Source organism: Myxine glutinosa, chromosome 11, assembly GCF_964187855.1.
Source record: "Myxine glutinosa chromosome 11, kmMyxGlut1.1, whole genome shotgun sequence".
Lineage (NCBI taxonomy): Eukaryota > Metazoa > Chordata > Myxini > Myxiniformes > Myxinidae > Myxine > Myxine glutinosa.
The window spans coordinates 13,516,577-13,539,371 of record NC_136271.1 but is presented as its reverse complement, the minus strand read 5'-3'; the positions used below and the strand labels follow the sequence as shown (position 1 = coordinate 13,539,371).

Here is a 22,795-nt window from a genome sequence, read left to right as displayed (position 1 = left end):
CATCCGGCTGTAAAATATTGCTTCAAAAATGGGACCACTCGTGCCAAAAAAAGGCCAACCCCTGCTTCGTGGAGAAAAATGGCCTCGAAAGGTGGTTTTGAATGAATGAATGATCGTTTTAAGGCCATTTTTCTCGACTAACCTCCTTCTTTCATGACTCCAAGTGTCTCTTCGACGGACGAAAAAGAAAGTTTTATTTTGAGAATAATTTCTCGTGGAAATCTAAAAAGGTGTAGAATAATTTAAACCCATTTTGAGACAACATTCTCAGGTGGGATTATGATCTCCAAGACGTAAACCTGTGTTGCGTGGTCTAACGCACCTTGTTTGTAACCTATTCCCCTGACCCCAGTTTACTTATAAACCATAACCTTGCCCCTGATCCATCCAAACAGGTTTTCCTTTGCTGCTTTGTGTTGTTGGTGCTTCCATCTTACAATCCCTTCTCCAAGGGCAAGGCTGTGGAGGAGTCACACATTGAAGTGAGAGGTAAGTGATGGTTCTCATCTGGTATGTTTACCTCCACCACCGAAGGTGCATGGAGGTTATGTTTTCACCCTTGTCTGTTTGTCTGTGAACAAGATATCTCAAAAAGTTGTGGACAGATTCTGACGAAATTTGGTGGAGCAGTTGGGTGTGTGACAAGGGTGTACATTCTGTATATGGGTGTACAAGGACGAATCGATTCGATTGTGTTGAAGATCTGAATATGGATTCGGATAAAGGAATTATTTTATTTTTTAACGATTCTTCACCATTGAGAGATTGGGTGAAAAGTTTTTTATATATATATATATATATATATATATATATATATATATATGTCAGACCACCAGATTCTTGTACCAGATGCTCAAATTATGGATTTCGAGTTATACCTGCAGCATTAAAGTACCAACCCTGTACCTTCATAAAATAGCAGGGTTGGTCAAATTGGGCAATTACAAATTCATGAAAACAAAAATTTAAATATTCACGTGTTCCCCAAAATGTCAAGTTTTTCAACTTTTCATGCCAGGAAATCTAGAAAATTTCGCAAAAGATACCAACCAGTAATTTACAATCAGAATCAATTTCTAGGGTTTAAAGGTTTTTTTCAAGCATGATGTTGGACAAGTAAAGTAAATAAAAGTACCATAAGAGTTGTTGGCCGAGTGCCAATTATTTTTTTAGCACCTTGCCAATATTCTGTATTTTTCACTTTTTTCCGAGCAAATAAGTTGTGACCAGCACTGATTTTAATTGGAATTTATGGGAAACAAACACGCACATGTTTCTTCAACTACTGCTGTATTTATTATGTACAGCATAATCTGCATTGAATCTTCAAGCATAATCTGCAATGCAACTGTACACAAATACTGTAAATCATCGCCCCCCATCTGTACGCTAGCTCAAGCTGTCATGCCAAAATGTCAAGGCAAAATGACGAGTAGGCCTACGTGTATAGAATTTTCACCCACATGTTTGGTGAAGCCCCATTTACAAGACGTATGTACACTAGGCTTGACTTATCCATGAAGGACAAGAAATGCATGTGGCATCGTACTACTTACACTTGAAAACCCCACGGGATATTAAGTTGGCAGCCAGAAGTGTGATTCAAAGGTCAAGTCATTATCTTGTGAGCCTAATTCACAAAGTACATACAAGTACAGCATTGTTCAGTAAACGATATTCTTTGTCCGGTATATGAATAAAATATCATGCACACTGGATGCACAGCACTGAGCAGCATGTGCAGGTCTTATCAATTGCACAAACTATGATGACTGTCTCAATCATTATCAGTCACGTATCAGTATTATTCATTATCAGTATCATTAATCATTATCTAAACAAACACGTGTAGCGACTAGCGCGCCACCAGGCGACTGTTGCCGCAGAATCGCGGAAAATGACCATCGAGTCCGAAGCAAAATTCAGGCTTCAATGGTCATAACAGGTAATGCCACTGTCACAGAACGAAACATCGTATATTTTTCCGTCAATGGGTGAAATATAAGACGAAACTGTGTCCAATAAAGGTATATTTCCGGAGGTTTATTGCTGATAAACGATCAATCCGGAAGCGAAAACGGTGAAACACGCGGCGCCGCCTTTCAACGGCGTTTATACGCAGTAGATGTTTAGCGCATCTGGTACAAGAATCTGGTGGTCTGACACATATATAGATATATAGATATATACAGTCACGTGAAAAAGTAAGTACACCCCATGTAAAGTTTTGACTTTTTCAACATATTTCAACATGCAACTATTTGATCCTCATTTCAACAATATTGATAGATAAAGGTGATATAATATAACAAATATCATGAAACATTTACATTTTGTAGTCCATTGTATAATTTAAATCGACATAAATGCAAATTTCGCATGTGGAAAAAGTAAGTACACCCTTGGCTTGGTATTGCCCCCTTTGGCAGAAACAACCTCAAGTAGGCGTTTCTTATAACTGTCTACCAGTCTCTGACATCGACTGGGAGAAATTTTTGCCCACTCCTCCATGGAGAATTCTTTCAGCTGTGTGATGTTTGAGGGGTTTCTTGCATGCACAAAAAAAAAAAAAAAAAAACACCTTTAGAGGCCATTTTTCCCCGCAAGCGGGGGTTGGCCTTTTTCGGGGACCGTGGTTGTTGTTGTTTTTTGGTCCCCTTTTTGAACCAATGTTTTACGGCCGGATGCCCTTCCTGCCACCAACCCTTTTTGTCGCCTTTTACGACAAGCAGGGAATTACCAGTGAACTGGTACTCAATCTTGCATACACAGCTTCTTGCAGACTTCTTGCATGCACAGCTCGTTTCACATCCCCTCACAACATCTCGATGGGATTTAGATCCGGGCTTTGACTTGGCCATTCCAGAACCCTCCATTTCTTTCTTTTCAGCCATTCCTTGGTGGATTTATTGGTATGTTTAGGGTCATTGTCATGTTGCAAGGTCCACCTTCGGTTGAGCTTCAACTTTCCGACAGATGGCCTCACATTATCCTCAAGCACCCTCTGGTACAATGAAGAATTCATAGTGGATTATATGATGGTGAGCTGCCCAGGCCCTGATGCAGCAAAGCTGCCCCAAACCATAATATTTCCACCACCATGCTTTACAGTTGGTATCAGGTTCTTGTGGTCAAATGCTGTCTTTGGTTTTCGCCAAACATGTCTTCTGATACTGTGGCCAAATAGCTCTACCTTTGACTCATCTGTCCAGAGCACATTGTTCCAGAAGTGCTTGTCTTTGCCGTGGTGTTCATTGGCAAACTTTAGTCTTGCCCTGATGTTCTTTCTGGACAGCAAAGGTTTCCTCCTGGTACACCTCCCATGTAGATCAAATTTGTGCAGCCTCTTTCTAATGGTAGACTCGTGCACTTTGACATCAACAGTGGCAAGAGCTACCTGTAGATCCCATGATGACATTCTGGGGATCTTAGAGACTTGTTTCAGTTGCTCTCGCAAGTTCAGCTCTTCTTGCGGTCTGTTCTCGGGCTGAACTTGCTGGGGCGGCCTGACCTGAACAAGTTGGCAGTTGTTTGGAATCTTCTCCACTTGTAGATGATCTTCCGGACAGTCGAATGATTGATTTCAAATTGTTTGGAGATCTTTTTAAATCCCTTCCCAGACTCGTAGGCATCTATAACCTTCTTTCTGAAAGCCTCAGAGAGCTCTTTTGATCTAAGCATGGTGACACTGCACACTTCAACAACAAAGAGCAAACCAAACGAAATGTCTAAGGTTTAAAGATAGCGGGGCAGATATGTGAAACAATTGTTCAGATTGTGGTAAAAGCACCAAATTTCGTACAGTTCATCTTGAATACATAATAATCGATTTCAGATATAGTGCCAAGAAAAAAATCCCCCTGGTGGCCATATTTGGCCAAAATCCAAGATGGCCACCAGCCGAGCCGTGAATGTCTATTAAACCCGATATTTTCTTTAATATTCAAGCTACAGACATGAATAAAACATCATTTTGTATGTTTTCAGACACAAGGAATCCAATTACAGCATTAATTCTTTCATAAAATACATTTATTTCAACATAAAGAGATAATTTGTGCCAAATAATCTGAAATCGGTGAAAAATTGGACCGATTTTAAGCAATGTGATGTGATATCATATCACAACATAGGTGTATTATACTCATAATATAAATTCTAAGTATTTTTTACTTGCAATAATATATGTAATGCATGAAGGTGTAATTGTACACATCATTTATAATATGGTAATTTAGTAACCGAATCGCTCTGTTGTTCCACCTGCCAACAGTTTAGCACAACAATACATCGCTACCATTAAATTATGCACATAGTACACTGATGCATGTGAAATGAGATTTTAAAATGAACAATATTAAAACATTTCACATTAAATGAAAAGTAAAATTACTTTACATGGAATTACCACATGGTTGAGTTTTAAAATAAATGCATTGTCACCATGGTAACATATGATGTACAAGCAGAAGCAAACATGAATAAAAATGTAAACAAATATCGCAATGCAATATATTGGGAAGTAAGAACACAAAATCATTAAGCAACTACTTCTGACTGCAGTTGGGTGTGGTTGACATTCCACATTATAACAGATTATTAAGCACCTTGATATGATATACCAGTATACCAGTAGCCACTATAGCTGACTGCTGGCAAGAACGATACCGTAAAACTGATATACCAATCAGACTAGAATTAAAACACAATTACCCACATTGGCAGATCTTGAAATAAACAATAAATTGACCAGTTCATGTTGTATATAGACATGATAGACAACAAATACATTAACTATATACAGTTATACACCCATGTCAACTGAATGACAATACTACTGAAACATGATGATGTCTACTACTAATACTGCAGTAGGCTACATTCGACTAGCGAATGAAAACGCCATATCATTACATCATTTACAAACAACAGTCAGTTGCCTTCATTGTGGTCGCAATCACCCCTGCATTGACAGAGTGTTGTGCATTTAAGATTTGCTTTGACACACTTGCATTGTCCCCTGCAACCTTTCACACAATGACACTTTATCAGCTCGGAACAAGACATTGCTGCTTCAGGCAGTAGTGTCCACAGTGGTTCCCATTCATGTAGAGCGTTCTTCTTCCACCCCCATGCATCTGGGGAAGGCACCTCTGGAACACGCACATGTGACTGTCCCCAAATATGTCCACCTTGGTAGACTGTCCGTTTCACTTGTTGTAACAGTGCTGCACTTGTTGGCGGTATACCATCGAGAGATCTAGCTTTGGTACTGAACATGTGTTGCCTGGCTGCATTTACGCTGGTTTCTGAAGATGTCCTGTCATACAGCAGTACAACGAAGCACTCTAAAACTGACATGTACTCTTCGTTGAAACTTGATGGCGTTTCCGTAAGAGTGATGAAGACTGGAGTGACCCCGGGGAATGATTTCCAAATGTCGAAAGCAGTCTTCTTTCCTCTCCCCGCAAATGATGACACGGTGTCGCAACCAGTGAAGGCATGAAACATTGGAAGCGCCCTTGCTTTGTCATGGCCCAACGATGTGGCGATCTCATGAGCAGGGATGTACCGGAAATGCTTTCCTGTGCCAAACGCAACCCATATCTCCGTGTTCTCAAGACGTACAGCATTGGAGACGGCAAGAACAAGTACATCAGTGTCGACTGTTCGCAAGACAATTCTGCGATGTCCTCGGTTTGCTGCATCCATTGCATGGACGAACATTCTCGTGTCTGCTTCTTCGTGCGAACAAGGTGCCATAGCCGATACGTTTTGATTCACACGAGTACACAACACATTCTCTCCACATGTCGTGTACACTTCCTTCTCTGTGGAGAGATTTTCCACCACCTATGGTTAGAAGTAGCGACAGTAAAGAAGTATTAGTGATTATAGATTCATATTGGTATAGAGCATTGGTATATCAGTAGTACGCACACTTGCTAACATGGTTAATGAAACTACATTGTATATTAAATGTTATGTACAATTATTTGCATATATTAAGAATTATATTAAGCATGGTGATTGGTGACGGTAATACCTGATGTGCCAAGAATTCGAAGAGCTCAGTCTTGTTGTTGTCCAAACGCAGGAACTCCTGCCAGTTTCCTGGAATAGTGTTTGCTGCTGTTACACGTCACCGAATACCTTTGCCTCGTTTCTCTCTAGCTGTGGATTTAAGGCTCTCTTGGATGTACATGTCCCAAACGATATCGACTCTCGAGACGTTTCGTAGCTGTGCTTTGATGTACGGCAGAAACACTAGGGTAGCGTATTCCTGGAAGGTTTTGGTCCCTACTGGTCTCAACATGTTGACGATTGCTGCTCCATCCAATATGATATCATCAGCTACAGGGGCTTCTCCACTGGGTTTGCATAGCTTTTCTAAACATTCCGTGAGGTCAGCTTTTGTCCCAAACCGGAGTTTCCCAAGCTGTGACAGAGAAGGAGGATACGCATGGTTCTCGTGCCTGAAGAAATTTTCCAGGTCCCCTTCGCGCATTTGAGAAGCTACGTAGAGTCTCGAAAACAGTGCACAGTCACTTTTAAGTGATGATAGGTGTGTTGCTTTAGATGAGACCTTTGGTGGTGGTCGGCTGAACAAAGGTATGTTGTTTCTCTTGATGGGATCCATTATAGGGGTTGTTCTCTCTAACATACGCTCTTTGACATATTGCTCATACTGCTGCTGGCCCAAATTCTCTATGGAGCGCACGTTATCCGCTATTTCTGAATCAACAATATCTCGGCTATCCAAGACCAGCAAGTCCCCGCTTTCGTCTGTGAATGGATTTCCCATGTCATCAATTACTTGAACGAGCGTCGTGACCTCTTTTGCAAAGGAGACTTGTGCGGACAGCGTATGCTCATGATGCTTAAGATTGTTCTTCGAAGTACTGCTCTCGAGGGCAACTGTTTCAAAGCCATGTACAACCCTAGCCAGTTCAGGACCTGCTACCATCCACCGTAGGAGTGCTCGTGGATTTTGCAGAAGACCAACCGCCCCACCATCACCCTTTACGGCCGCATTATTTTGTTCGTGTGCATGATCTATGGCAAGAGCTGAGAATGGACGATTTGTTTTGTGCACCACAAAGTCACCTTGTTCAAACTGCCTCGCTACATCAGGAAGTCTGTCCTGCAGTGTAACCATGTCCCGAATATGAACGGGAATCCATCTGGAATAGTGTGTTTGATCAAGGGCAAAGAACCAGGGAGCCATTGCTTCGTGCAGCGGACTACTTTCTGTTCCCATTATGTCACAGAAGAAACATGTATCACTACTTTGATCTTCACTAGCTTGTCGACGCATATAAGGACCATCTCCTTTCTGACTGGTGCATGGTTCCACCGGTTGTAGTCTTGTCAGCCTACTAGCAGAGTACTTCAAGCGGCAGGAGTGATGCCATTTGGCACTATGTTTGGACAACGTATTTGCAATGCCATCGCCCACATCAAGCTGTGATATATCTATAGCCACCGCTAGCTTGCCCAAGTCATGAAAACATTTCAAATTGTCAGCCAATGTGTCATAACCAGCTCCCACATCTGTTCGTTTTGATAGTGCAGGACACTGAAGTGGTGCAGTCGAACGTTCTTGACATAGCACACATATTGTCCAATCAATAGGTCCTGGTGTGTTTCGAGGTGAGGACAGCTTCTCATGTTCAATGAGCTTACACTTTTTCCGTGTCGACATTGTGGGAGCTCCGAAGGTTCAGATTCAACACCTGGATGGCATCATTGGCGCCATACATGTAGACCTGGCAGAAAAGAGAAAAGAATTGTTTCTGAATACAGCTAATAGTCATATTAGAAAGTAAGCATTCACCTTTCCGACTGTTGTCATCGTGAATATTCCAAATTGTAATCCGGTCAATTGTTCGTCGATTGTTGACAATTTCGACATAAACATGCCCTTTATGCTGAAATATATGCATTTTATGAAAGAATTAATGCTGTAATTGGATTCCTTGTGTCTGAAAACATACAAAATGATGTTTTATTCATGTCTGTAGCTTGAATATTAAAGAAAATATCGGGTTTAATAGAAATTCACGGCTCGGCTGGTGGCCATCTTGGATTTTGGCCAAATATGGCCACCAGGGGGATTTTTTTCTTGGCACTATATCTGAAATCGATTATTATGTATTCAAGATGAACTGTACGAAATTTGGTGCTTTTACCACAATCTGAACAATTGTACTGATATTTGGCACTTAGCTGCCCCGCTAAGAAGACAGGTTCCGATCCTCTCCAACGATGTTCTAATCATTTTCACCTGAGCTGGTGCACCTGATTCTAATTTTAGGTATTTCAAGTAGTGATAAATGTAGGGGTGTACTTACTTTTTCCACATGCGAAATTTGCATTTATGTTTATTTTAAATTATACAATGGACGACAAAATGTAAATGTTTCATGATATTTGTTATATTATATTGTAGCGGCTACCGCTGGGTTTACACAATCGCCTTGCACCTACCAAGGACGCGGAGCGATCACCATGCCGGGCTCGTCCAGGACGCCCGGGCAGGCCCGCTCTCAACTTGCCAGGCCTCGGCCGGGACGCCCGGGCATGCCCGGGCACGCCCGGCCACGCCCGCTCGACTTGCCAGGCCGCGTCCGGGACGCCCGGCCACGCCCCCTCTCGCCTTTCCCGGGCAAACACTCCGGGATAATGTGTGTATATATATTGCTGCCCGATAAACGGGCTTTTCAGAGTACCCGAGTTGTTTTTGTGACAATAAAGAAACTCGGACGAATTCCAGCTTTTTGTCGCGTCCATTCTTCCGATTACGTGGGAGCATAGCTCCTACAATATCACCTTTATCTGTCAATATTGTTGAAATGATGATCAAATAGCTGTATGTTGAAATATGTTGAAAAAGTCAAAACTTTACATGGGGTGTACTTACTTTTTCACGTGACTGTATATATATATAGATATAACATGATATTTTAAAAAGTTATGGACGAATTATGACTAAACTTGGTGGATGAGTTGGTTAAGTGACAAGAACAAGCCGATTATATTTTGGTTCAGGTCCGAATCCAGATCCGGCCTATCAGTAGGATACAAAATGTAAAACTGTGTGCCATTCTAAATTATTGTAATGAAAATAAAGACGCAACATGTTGTTTGCAGTCAAAAAAACTAATCTCGAGTTGTGTACCCTCTCCGCAGGAGCCTCGCGGGCATTGAAGGGCATCGAGTTGGACGACATGGAGGAAACGAAAAACGAGACCGCTTTAAATGAAAACACCAGCTCGAATGAATACCTTTTGTTGGAGTCGTCAAAGGTAGCTCCGCGTCACATGGTCGATTTGATGCATACAGGGGCAGATGAGAAGGCAACAAATACAGCGAATGAGAAGGACGAGAAAGACACCATCAAAGATGGGGAAAACAGGAGCAGACGTACAGCAGCAACTGTAAATGAGAACATCATTGGGCACGACGCAAACGAAGCGATTCCACATGCAAGGCCGCTATCAGAAGCCGAGCATGTCCTCGAAGTTGTGGAAATGTCCAAAGCGATACGGACAGATGAGATGTGAGCTCAGCTGGTATTTTGTGCTGAGGATAAACTTTGCTGCTCATTCTTCTTTTCATCTGGTTAGTCTGCCTCCTCAATCCTGAAGACTCTTGCAGAACGACTTGTGGTCATTTGGCGGTGCTCTATCCTTTTCGAATGTTGAGCGTCACACAAGGAAGTTGCGTGTACAATTTTAAAAGTCTTTGGTATGACTCGGAACAGACGGGCTTCGAACCACTGACGAACACGATTCAGAGCCGACGCTCTAAACGCCACATTGAGTCTGGTGTGATTCAAGGGAATGTAAACTCAAATTTCAAAACCTGAAAGTACTACCTGATCGTTATCCACTTTTTGACCTTAAATCCTCGTATGAAGAGAAATCCACCATTATGCAGCAAACGCACCTTTCTGAATTCGCCAGCAATTCCTGTGGAGACGACCATGCCATGCCTTTTTGTGATTGGATGATTGGCTGTGGAACGTATGACGTGCGTTTCGAAGCCATCTCCTTTTCGATGCCGTGCTGATGGTTCCCATTTGCAACTCCCTCGCTCGATTCGCACGTTGCCTTGGCTCTTCCGCACACGCTCTGCGGTGGTATCTCGGTGCCGTTGTTTTGCCCTCACACCGAGTGCCAATTAACGGGCCCGACATATTAATTCTCCCTGTCGTTCCACCCCATGGTGGCCGAGGTGAGGGATCCTCGAGCTTCGCATGTGGATAAGTTGGCTTTCTAATCTCCGTACACCCTGATCTTCATACCAACCTGATCACGTCACTCCTGGCAGGAACTGTGATTTCACAATCTTGTGCCCTCTTCAATGAACCTTCTGGGCGTGCGGATGTTTCCACAATACACACTTGGCCTTGTTTTCCTTTCTCTTCACATTTTATTCTCTCCTGTCCTTTCTTCTCATGGTTTGCGTTTATTAATTAGTTGGTTGCATTTCACACCGATAGATTCTTACTCATCATTGTCCCAGCTGTAGTGTCCCAGCAGCCAGATCCAATTCTGGATAACCATCCTGAAATTGCCACTATTTCACATAAATGCTGAATGTTCGTCCAAGCAGGACTGGACGTGTCCACCTCCGTTTCAGTAAGGGATCACGATCCATGGACCAAGCTGTGACGTTGTCTTGTTCTCAGTTTTGTTCCAAGGGATCTTTTCAGGATTGTCACCGTGCCCTGGACAGCGTCCAACTGTAGTTCATTTTTGCAATATTCCCAGGGATGTTTTTTTAAATGATCTCGGTACGGTTCTCCTTCGTCATTCACGTTGCTCCAATTATCACTGGAACAATTTCGGCGCTGTTCAGCTTTCAAAATCTTTTCACTTCGTTATTGAGCTCTTGATATTTGGTCATTGTTTGCAGATCTAAGTGTCGTTGTGTGTCAGCATCTGTTTCTGCCCCCATTCGATACCACCCTGCACATGGGGGCAACATTTCCAGGGTTGATTCTCCCTGCTTGCTGTGAGTGTTCCATTGCTTTGTGAAGAGTATGGAGCATACCATGACTGTTTAAAGGTGTATATTTTCAACAAAGGTGGAAAGTTAAAAATAAATGTTTTTACCATGCACGATTGGAACTATTAATTCTTTATTTTATATGAATATGCAAACTTTGTTCAAAAAATACATTACATTGTTAAATGACCCAGCCTTTGTAAAAAATACATTGCTTTGTTTAGCAGCATTTGGAGAGTACTTTAGAACGTCCGCAATACAATATAATTTCAAGTTGTACGCTATTCTGAATCATAGATTTATTTTTTCTGAAATTTCGAGATCACAATTTTTGCCTCCAACACCGAAGGTGGACGGATATTATGTTTTCACCCCTGTTTGTCTGTCTGTCTCTTTGTGATCAGGATATCTCAAAAATGAATAAACGGATTCAGCCAAAACTTTCTGGCCAGGTTGGGTGTGCGACAAGGACGAATTGGTTAGATTTTGGTGACGATCCATTACTAGAATTTGCAAAGGTATTTTTCACCATTGAGAGATAGGGCCAAAAACGATATGTAGCACGATATCTCAAAACATGGTGGACGGATTTTGACTAAACTTAGTAGATGAGTTTGGCAGGTGACAAGAACAGGCTGATTAGATTTTGGTTCAGATGCGGATGCAGATCAGACATATCAGTGGGATATAAAACGTAACCTGTTCATCCTGGCGGAGGGATGAGGCCACTGAGTGCCGCTCTAGTTCTACGTGTTGTTTGATGGAATTTAAAAATAACAATACAATCTTCTTTTTTCTTATTTAACTCTCAATGGAACCGCTGTAAGTATCGTGAAAAGATTTGGGAGATGATTCTGTATATGGGTGTAAATATGATCATTGGCATCGAATGCGGTACTTGCCCGGTACAAGTTTATTTCAAATGGTTTTATGTTTTCGTTTATATGATTAAAGCCTTGCAGAGCTTCTTTCTTTCCCTTTTTGGTGACATTTAAACCAAAATTTCTGGTGCTGTTAAGATTGCTCAGCAATTATTTGATTATAAATCCTATTGTTGTTTTTTCCCCAAGTTTGAATATGCCTTCGATAAATGGTTGATTTTTATTTTATTTTTTTTATCTAATCTTGATTGGATTGTGTGGTCTGTTGTTGTGTTCATTGGAACATGACACTTACCTTTAGTTATCCACTGTCTTAAGTGCACACATCCAAAAATAAAATGTGGTTCAACACCGATGTTCTTCAGAAATTTATCCAATATGAGATTTTAAAAATGACGTAATCGACCCAAGAATGCTCGGCGCGCAAGCACAGAATCCATCGGGAACAGCGGTGTTTGGGGCATGGTAAGTATATCGTGTGAGCGAGGGAAGGATTGCTACTTGAATGCCTCACAAAGCTTCCAAAAGAAACCAAAAATACTTTGAAAAAGTACCTGAGAGAAAGGGCAATGCCTCTGCACAACGGAAGACTTAGATAACTTTCTCAGCTCGCCGAACGGGCAGCTTCCCGTACTGCAAACTCCAAACCATGTTGGCTGCTGCAAGGTCCAAGTAGACGGGTGTGTGCTACACTAACCCTCGATGGATTGCTACTGTGAATGGACTTTGAACCTTGTGGGATGAACATGGCAGGCTAAGTGATTTATTTAATGGATGTTTGTGAAAAGACAATGCTGTGCACCATAACGCTTCAGCAAAGGACGTCGTCGCAATGTGAAAATATACAAAGATTGGCTACCTTTATTTATGTGGGAGTGGGTTGTGCCAGGCAGACTTCCCTGAGCAAGACACTATCGGGTTTAGAGCTTCTCAACACCAATGGGAAGGTCATATCTGCGGCTTGTGAATACACATGGTAAGCTCCCAAAGGGAGTGACAGGAAGGGTTACGGTATTATCCTCTCTGGAGTAGATAGATTACAGTAGATCTATGCTTGGATCTGTTAGTCTGTGAGGAGGTAATAGGCATATACTGCCTCAGGAACGTCAGGTTTTCTCTCTTACAGTTTAGTGTTAAACAACAGCAGCGACTTTTTAAAAATGTAATCATGTGTCGTGTTTGTGGTTTTTGATTTTTAAAAATTTACTTATTGTAGGGTTACCCCACAAAAATCTATTCATACACATTAACACGGCATTTGTCCAAGGAGGAAAAACCCCTTTGGGATGTTTGAACAAAATCAGTCCATGCATGTTGAGAAATTGTTGGGGACACGTTTAAGAAACAAAATGGCCACCAGTTGGCCATCTTGGATCTGATCTCGAAAGAAAATGAAATGCATATGTAAGCCATCATTCACTATCTGTGTGCCAAGATTGAACAAGATCAGTAAATGCATGGCTGAGAAATGGTTGAGGACATGTTCAACATCGGGGGGGTTTTTTTACAACGAAAATGGCCGCCAGTCGGCCATCTTTAATCGCATTGCGAAACAAAGTGATGTGCATATGTATAACGTAATATATTGGCTTTGTACCAAGTATTAACAAAGTCGTTCCATGCATCTCCGAGATATGGTTGCGGACACATGGATGGACAGACAGTTTGAAACGGGCTTATAGATTGGGTCTCGTCGAAGTCCAATAGGGGCTAATAATATGCGGGATGTCGTCCTCTGGTGAGCTGAGTTGAGTGCTATGATTGGGCTGATGACATGGCCTAATTATGCACTCTCCACTGTATTACCACGGGCCTCTGCTAGTCGATATACATATACGGTGGGTGTCGAGGGGAGTCAATCCTTATGAAGTTGAAGGCTTTGTCCCTGATGACTCCCACCCGCTGCTGACCCTCCACCCAGTCGGACGCGGGTTGTCTCATGCTGTATACCATTCCTTGATTTGTTTCGCATTCACCATTGTCACCGGCATCCAGATCGCTAAGAGCAAGAACGTCACCTTTACTTCTCCAGATCTTCACACCCCGTCAGTGTGCTGCGCAACAGTGTAGAATATCGTAGGGAACTTTTCTTAGCCGGGGGAGAATGGGAGAGGGTGTCTGATCTTCTCTTCTCTTTCTATTTAATTTGATGAGCCCACGGAACTTTTGCATAACAGACTGGGAGGATTTGAGGTGAGGGAGCACTTTGTCAAGAGAATACACAGCTCCGTGGGATAAGTAACATCGTACTTCAGGCGTTAAGGGGTGTGATAATCCTCCTGTTATGACAATAGGTTGTGCAGAGAAATACTGTTCGTTTTTGAAGGAAACATTGCCTTGAAAAAGGAAATATTACCTCAACATTACCTTCACTACAACAACAACAACACAATCGCTTTGGAGAAATACCTTCAGCACAACAATTATCTATCTATAATTCCACTAATCTCTGTGTGTATGTTTGTTTGTATGTTTGTATGTTTGTATGTTTGTCTGTGACCGCTGTTTCTCGACAACCACGGGTCCGATATACTTTAAACTTGCCAGGTATATTGCTGGGGACCCGAGGATGTGCCTTTTCAAGGTTTGAAATTAATCGGACAAGTAGTTACCGAGCTATGGCGATTTAGCCGTTCGCCGTTCGCTTTGGCGTTGCGAATGGACCAAACCATTTCATGTAAATAGAGGGGGGGGGTTCTGTGGTCGTTGCGAATGGACCAAACCATTTGATGTAAATAGAGGGGGGGGATTGTCACCGTACTCGCAAGCCGTTCGCTTTGCCTTTGGCTTTGCGAATGGACCAAACCATTCCATGTAAATAGAGGGGGGGATATAATTTTAGATATATATATAGTACGGGCATGCCCTAGTACCTCCAATAACAGGATCGCTCCAGAAAGAGAGATATTACCTCAACATTGCTTTCACAACAATAACACCATCGCATGAACAGTTTTCTGTCTCAGGTGGATTTGAGTGTTTTCATCACCTCCACCAATAAAGGAAGTTTTAAAATATGCATTTTCCAACGCCAAATAAATTTACTTCACGAAAATGCCCCAATTGTTTGTATCACTGAATATCACCATTTCACCACAAACGGAACTTCCGCACAACATATTACCTCAACAGCAACAACACTAACTACACCTCCCATGCCAAGATCCCTCTGGAAAATAAATATTACCTTGTACATACTACTTTCAGTAAAAACAACTATACCTCCAATAATAGGGTCGCTCTGGAAAAACAAATATTACCAAAACGACAACATGATTGCTGAGGTGCACAGTTCCTTGCAATGGCAAATACCAACCCTAATAACCCATGCCACGACATGTACAACACCCACAGGCCCCTAGGCACATTAAAACTACACCAGAAATACACCACAGTGACATCCTTTGTAACATCCTTCCACCAAACAATGGAAACTACAAAAACACATCCACATCACTATAAATGTAACAACCAACCTGGGCCCAAATAATAAACAACCTGGGCTCAAACAATAAACAACCTGGGCCCAAACAATAAACAACCTGGGCTCAAACAATAAACAACCTGGGCCCAAATAATTAACAACCTGGGCTCAAACAATAAACAACCTGGGCCCAAACAATAAACAACCTGGGCTCAAACAATAAACAACCTGGGCTCAAACAATAAACAACCTGGGCCCAAATAATTAACAACCTGGGCTCAAACAATAAACAACCTGGGCTCAAACAATAAACAACCTGGGCTCAAACAATAAACAACCTGGGCTCAAACAATAAACAACCTGGGCTCAAACAATAAACAACCTGGGCTCAAACAATAAACAACCTGGGCCCAAACAATAAACAACCTGGGCTCAAACAATAAACAACCTGGGCTCAAATAATTAACAACCTGGGCCCAAACAATAAACAACCTGGGCTCAAACAATAAACAACCTGGGCTCAAACAATAAACAACCTGGGCCCAAATAATTAACAACCTGGGCCCAAATAATTAACAACCTGGGCTCAAACAATAAACAACCTGGGCTCAAACAATAAACAACCTGGGCTCAAACAATAAACAACCTGGGCTCAAACAATAAACAACCTGGGCTCAAACAATAAACAACCTGGGCTCAAACAATAAACAACCTGGGCCCAAACAATAAACAACCTGGGCTCAAACAATAAACAACCTGGGCTCAAATAATTAACAACCTGGGCCCAAACAATAAACAACCTGGGCCCAAATAATTAACAACCTGGGCCCAAACAATAAACAACCTGGGCTCAAACAATAAACAACCTGGGCCCAAATAATTAACAACCTGGGCTCAAACAATAAACAACCTGGGCTCAAACAATAAACAACCTGGGCTCAAACAATAAACAACCTGGGCTCAAACAATAAACAACCTGGGCTCAAACAATAAACAACCTGGGCTCAAACAATAAACAACCTGGGCTCAAACAATAAACAACCTGGGCTCAAACAATAAACAACCTGGGCCCAAATAATTAACAACCTGGGCTCAAACAATAAACAACCTGGGCCCAAACAATAAACAACCTGGGCTCAAACAATAAACAACCTGGGCTCAAACAATAAACAACCTGGGCTCAAACAATAAACAACCTGGGCTCAAACAATAAACAACCTGGGCCCAAACAATAAACAACCTGGGCTCAAACAATAAACAACCTGGGCTCAAACAATAAACAACCTGGGCCCGAACAATAAACAACCTGGGCTCAAACAATAAACAACCTGGGCTCAAACAATAAACAACCTGGGCTCAAACAATAAACAACCTGGGCTCAAACAATAAACAACCTGGGCTCAAACAATAAACAACCTGGGCTCAAACAATAAACAACCTGGGCTCAAACAATAAACAACCTGGGCTCAAACAATAAACAACCTGGGCTCAAACAATAAACAACCTGGGCTCAAACAATAAACAACCTGGGCTCAAACAATAAACAACCTGGGCTCAAACAATAAACAACCTGGGCTCAAACAATAAACAACCTGGGCTCAAACAATAAACAACCTGGGCTCAAACAATAAACAACCTGGGCTCAAACAATAAACAACCTGGGCTCAAACAATAAACAACCTGGGCCCAAACAATAAACAACTTGGGCTCAAACAATAAACAACTTGGGCTCAAACAATAAACAACCTGGGCCCAAACAATAAACAACCTGGGCTCAAACAATAAACAACCTGGGCCCAAACAATAAAGAACCTGGGCTCAAACAATAAACAGCTTGGGCCAAAACAATAAACAACCTGGGCTCAAACAATAAACAACCTGGGTTCAAACAATAAACAACTTGGGCCCAACCAATAAACAACCTGGGCTCAAACAATAAACAACCTGGGCTCAAACAATAAACAACCTGGGCTCAAACAATAAACAACCTGGGCTCAAACAATAAACAACCTGGGATCAAACAATAAACAACCTGGGCTCAAACAATAAACAACCTGGGCTCAAACAATAAACAACCTGGGCTCAAACAATAAACAACCTGGGCTCAAACAATAAACAACCTGGGCCAAAACAATAAACAACCTGGGCCAAAACAATAAACAACCTGGGCCAAAACAATAAACAACCTGGGCTCAAACAATAAACAACCTGGGCTCAAACAATAAACAACCTGGGCTCAAACAATAAACAACCTGGGCTCAAACAATAAACAACCTGGGATCAAACAATAAACAACTTGGACCCAAATAATAAACAACCTGAGCCCAAACATAAAACAACCTGGGCCCAAATAATAAACAACCTGAGCCCAAACAATAAACAACCTGGGCCCAAACAATAAACAAGCTGGGCTCAAACGATAAACAACCTGGGCCCAAATAATAAACAACCTGAGCCCAAACATAAAACAACCTGGGCCCAAATAATTAACAACCTGGGCTCAAACAATAAATAACCTGGGCTCAAACAATAAACAACCTGGGCCCAAACAATAAACAACCTGGGCTCAAACAATAAACAACCTGGGCTCAAACAATAAACAACCTGGGCTCAAACAATAAACAACCTGGGCTCAAACAATAAACAACTTGGGCTCAAACAATAAACAACCTGGGCTCAAACAATAAACAGCTTGGGCCAAAACAATAAACAACCTGGGCCCAAACAATAAACAACCTGGGCCCAAACAATAAACAACCTGGGCTCAAACAATAAACAACCTGGGCTCAAACAATAAACAACTTGGGCTCAAACAATAAACAACCTGGGCTCAAACAATAAACAGCTTGGGCCAAAACAATAAACAACCTGGGCCCAAACAATAAATAACCTGGGCTCAAACAATAAACAACCTGGGCCCAAACAATAAACAACCTGGGCTCAAACAATAAACAACCTGGGCTCAAACAATAAACAACCTGGGCTCAAACAATAAACAACCTGGGCTCAAACAATAAACAACCTGGGCTCAAACAATAAACAACTTGGGCTCAAACAATAAACAACCTGGGCTCAAACAATAAACAGCTTGGGCCAAAACAATAAACAACCTGGGCCCAAACAATAAATAACCTGGGCTCAAACAATAAACAACCTGGGCCCAAACAATAAACAACCTGGGCCCAAACAATAAACAACCTGGGCTCAAACAATAAACAACCTGGGCTCAAACAATAAACAACCTGGGCTCAAACAATAAACAACCTGGGCTCAAACAATAAACAACTTGGGCTCAAACAATAAACAACCTGGGCTCAAACAATAAACAGCTTGGGCCAAAACAATAAACAACCTGGGCCCAAACAATAAATAACCTGGGCTCAAACAATAAACAACCTGGGCCCAAACAATAAACAACCTGGGCTCAAACAATAAACAACCTGGGCTCAAACAATAAACAACCTGGGCTCAAACAATAAACAACCTGGGCTCAAACAATAAACAACCTGGGCTCAAACAATAAACAACTTGGGCTCAAACAATAAACAACCTGGGCTCAAACAATAAACAGCTTGGGCCAAAACAATAAACAACCTGGGCCCAAACAATAAACAACCTGGGCTCAAACAATAAACAGCTTGGGCCAAAACAATAAACAACCTGGGCCCAAACAATAAAGAACCTGGGCTCAAACAATAAACAGCTTGGGCCAAAACAATAAACAACCTGGGCTCAAACAATAAACAACCTGGGCTCAAACAAGAAACAACCTGGGCTCAAACAATAAACAACCTGGGCTCAAACAATAAACAACCTGGGCTCAAACAATAAACAACTTGGGCTCAAACAATAAACAACTTGGGCTCAAACAATAAACAACTTGGGCTCAAACAATAAACAACCTGGGCTCAAACAATAAACAACTTGGGCTCAAACAATTAACAACTTGGGCTCAAACAATAAACAACCTGGGCTCAAACAATAAACAACTTGGGCTCAAACAATAAACAACTTGGGCTCAAACAATAAACAACCTGGGCTCAAACAATAAACAACCTGGGCTCAAACAATAAACAACCTGGGCTCAAACAATAAACAACCTGGGATCAAACAATAAACAACTTGGGCCCAACCAATAAACAACCTGGGCTCAAATGATAAACAACCTGGGCTCAAACGATAAACAACCTGGGCTCAAACGATAAACAACCTGGGCTCAAACGATAAACAACCTGGGCTCAAACGATAAACAACCTGGGCTCAAACGATAAACAACCTGGGCTCAAACGATAAACAACCTGGGCTCAAACGATAAACAACCTGGGCTGAAACGATAAACAGATCGTTAGTAGTACATAAATAAATAAATAAATAAACAAGAAAGGCATCGTGCAGAGCACGATATTTGCAAAATCCGCCCCCCCCGCCCCCAAGAAAAAAAATTCCATTGATGCAGCAAATTGTCCATTTCATCAAGATTAAAATTGACAATCTTGATCAGCTCGGGTCAACAGGAAGAAAAGTGATGATTTTTCAGATGAAAAATGATGATTTTGTAAGGTTGACCTTGAGTTGACCTTTTGACCTCAAAAAGAGTTAGTTTCTCTATTCAGTGACTCAATGTGCAAATGCTGTTCAATTTTCAAGTCAATCGGATGAAAATTGAGGATTTTAAAAACTTGGCCTATGTTGACCTTTTGGCCGATGTTGACCTCATAAATAGTTGGTGGTTGAATTCAGTGACCATATATGTAAATCCTCTTAGAATTTCAAGTCAATCAAATGAAAATTGTTGATTTTAGAAATTCGGCCTATGTTGACCTTTTGGCCTATGTTCACCTAAAATATAATTTGTGATTGAATTCAGTGACCAGATATGCAAGTCATCTTCAAATTTCAAGTCAATTGGATGAAAATTGAGGATTTTAGAAATTTGGCCTATGTTGACCTTTTGGCCTATGTTCACCTAAAATATAATTTGTGATTGAATTCAGTGACCATATATGTAAATCCTCTTAGAATTTCAAGTCAATCAAATGAAAATTGTTGATTTTAGAATTTCGGCCTATGTTGACCTTTTGGCCTATGTTCACCTAAAATATAATTTGTGATTGAATTCAGTGACCAGATATGCAAGTCATCTTCAAATTTCAAGTCAATCGGATGAAAATTGAGGATTTTAGAAATTCGGCCTATGTTGACCTTTTGGCCTATGTTGACCTCAAATATACTTGTTGGTTGAATTCAGTGACCAGATATGCAAGTCCTCTTCGAATTTCAAGTCAATCGGATGTAAATTGAGGATTTTAGAAATTTGGCAGAAATGAAAAAACGAGATGTGTTTGTGTGTATGGGTATATGTGTGTATGTGTGAAAGGTGTACATGTGTACATGTGTGTGTATATGAGTGTGGGTGTACGTGTGTGTGTGTGTGTGTGTGTGTGTGTGTGTGTGTGTGTGTGTGTGTGTGTGTGTGTGTGTGTGTGTGTGTGTGTGTGTGTGTGTGTGTGTGTGTGTGTGTGTGTGTGCACGCAGATGCATTCACATTGTATCAGAAGTAAATACATTGTGTAGATGACATCATTTGTGCATCTGATAAATTGGCAGTAACAATTTTGTGAAACTGAATGTGCAGGTGCTGCATCTAACTCAATATGTCCAAATGTCACACACGTCCATGCCGATGGGATTCCCACGGGTGACCCCACTAGTATATATTGTTGCGGATCTCGAGCCCGTCGACGTACAGAGGGGGGTTAAACCCTTCTCCCCCTCGGGCCTTCAAATCCACGAGGCCGCTACCCACTTTACACTCGTGGGGCGGATTGCGGAGCAATTCCAGCAACCACCCCCGTAGCGAGCGTGCGAAAGGGTCTCTGGTCAAATCCCCAAGTACCTTCTATACACACGCCGCCACGAGAACGGGGACTGGACCTCGCATGAGTCACGCTGGTCTGATATGCCCGAGCGGTTTGCGTGACACGTGACTCGTGCCGTTAATTCTTACTGAACCCGATTGAGCGGTTTTATTTCGTACAATGTGAAGCCAATGGTGGGAAAAGACGTGAACGGCCAAATGGAAGCAAAGAACACAGGTTTATTTATAATGTACAATGGCCAAAGCAAAAAGACACAGGGCAGAAACTTAACGTCCTTCACTTTTTCCCAGACAAGGGCCCTCTCCTTCACGCGGAGAAAGGAAGGAAGAGAAGAGAACGAGCTCAAGCGCGGTCGTTGGTGCCGTTCGCCCCGGTCAGCCCGTTGGGCATGTCCCTTGGGATGTTCACGGCACGTGCAGGGAGCCCAGGCAGGGAGATCGTTGGAGTCTCGGGCCCCGGGAGAGATCGTCCTGCGAGAGCGCTATTAAGAGGCAGCAGAGCGCAGGGCAGGGGCAAGAACGCAGACCACAGAGAGAGTTCGTGCTTTCGATCACAGAGCGCAGAGAGAGCTGGGAGCTTGGCCACGGAGAGAGCGTTCGTGCTTCGGAGTCCTGGGCTAGAGCTCCAACCACAGAGAGCTTTGGGGGCCCAGGGCAGGGTTTTATAGCCCCCACCCGAGTCCCACCCGAATGTTCTGAGCACCTCCCCTGGCTGCCGTCGTTAGCCACTCCCCTTTAACTCCCATTGGCTGCTTGCCGCTTACCGGCCACTCCCCTTTAGCTCCTCCCTCGGGCCTCCCAGACTTGTTCCAGGCCCTCGCACATGGCATTCCAGCCCAACGAGGCCTACACTTACTTGCCTGCATCAACCCATACTAACACAGGAAAGGAGACGATGCTTACATTTAAGAATAAATAACTGAACTAAGCGAGGCTACATGTTGTGGTGCAACTAACTAAGAGGGGGGCTTGCCTTTATTCTCAAAACCGCATCAATATAATATACTAGCCGAATGCACCCGGCGTTGCCTGGGTTCTTTTTGAATGAATTTACTACTATAATTCAGCTTTTACACGTGGCCCTAGAAGATTGACTACTATAATTCAGCTCAGCTTTTAATTGCAAAATGGGCCCAGCCCGGCCGAGGTGGGCCTCAACTGGCCTCGCCACCTCGCCTATATCCTTCCCGTGCCGACATTTTTGGTTCTTTTTGAATGAATTTACTACTATAATTCAGCTTTTACTCACGGCCATAGAAGATTGACTACTATAATTCAGCTCAGCTTTTAGTTGCCAAATGGGCCCAGCCCGGCCGAGGCGGCCTCGTCCGGCCTCGCCACCTAGCCTATAACCTTCCCGGGGCCCCTCCTGACAATTTTGGTTCTTTTTGAATGAATTTACTACTATAATTCAGCTTTTACTCGCGGCCGTAGAAGATTAACTACGATAATTCAGCTCAGCTTTTAATTGTGAAATGGGCCCAGCCCGGCCGAAGCGGCCTCGCCACCTAGCCTATAACCTTCCCGGGACCCGTCCCAACATTTTTCATTGTTTTTGAATGAATTTACTATTAAAATTCAGCTTTTACTCAAGGC

General features: G+C 42.4%; 1 protein-coding gene across 1 annotated transcript in view; it reads left to right on the top strand.

Annotated features, from left to right (window-relative positions):
- The window catches only part of LOC137436421 (cyclic AMP-responsive element-binding protein 3-like protein 4), a 68,334-nt gene extending 56,084 nt beyond the window's left edge, over window positions 1-12,250 (top strand). Inside the window, exons 9-10 of the mRNA XM_068130187.2 lie at window positions 396-489; window positions 9,193-12,250. Of these exons, the coding sequence (XP_067986288.1) occupies window positions 396-489; window positions 9,193-9,566 (468 nt within the window). The 3' untranslated portion in view covers window positions 9,567-12,250. The remainder of the gene's footprint in view (window positions 1-395; window positions 490-9,192) is intronic.
- Window positions 12,251-22,795: the final 10,545 nt, after the last annotated feature.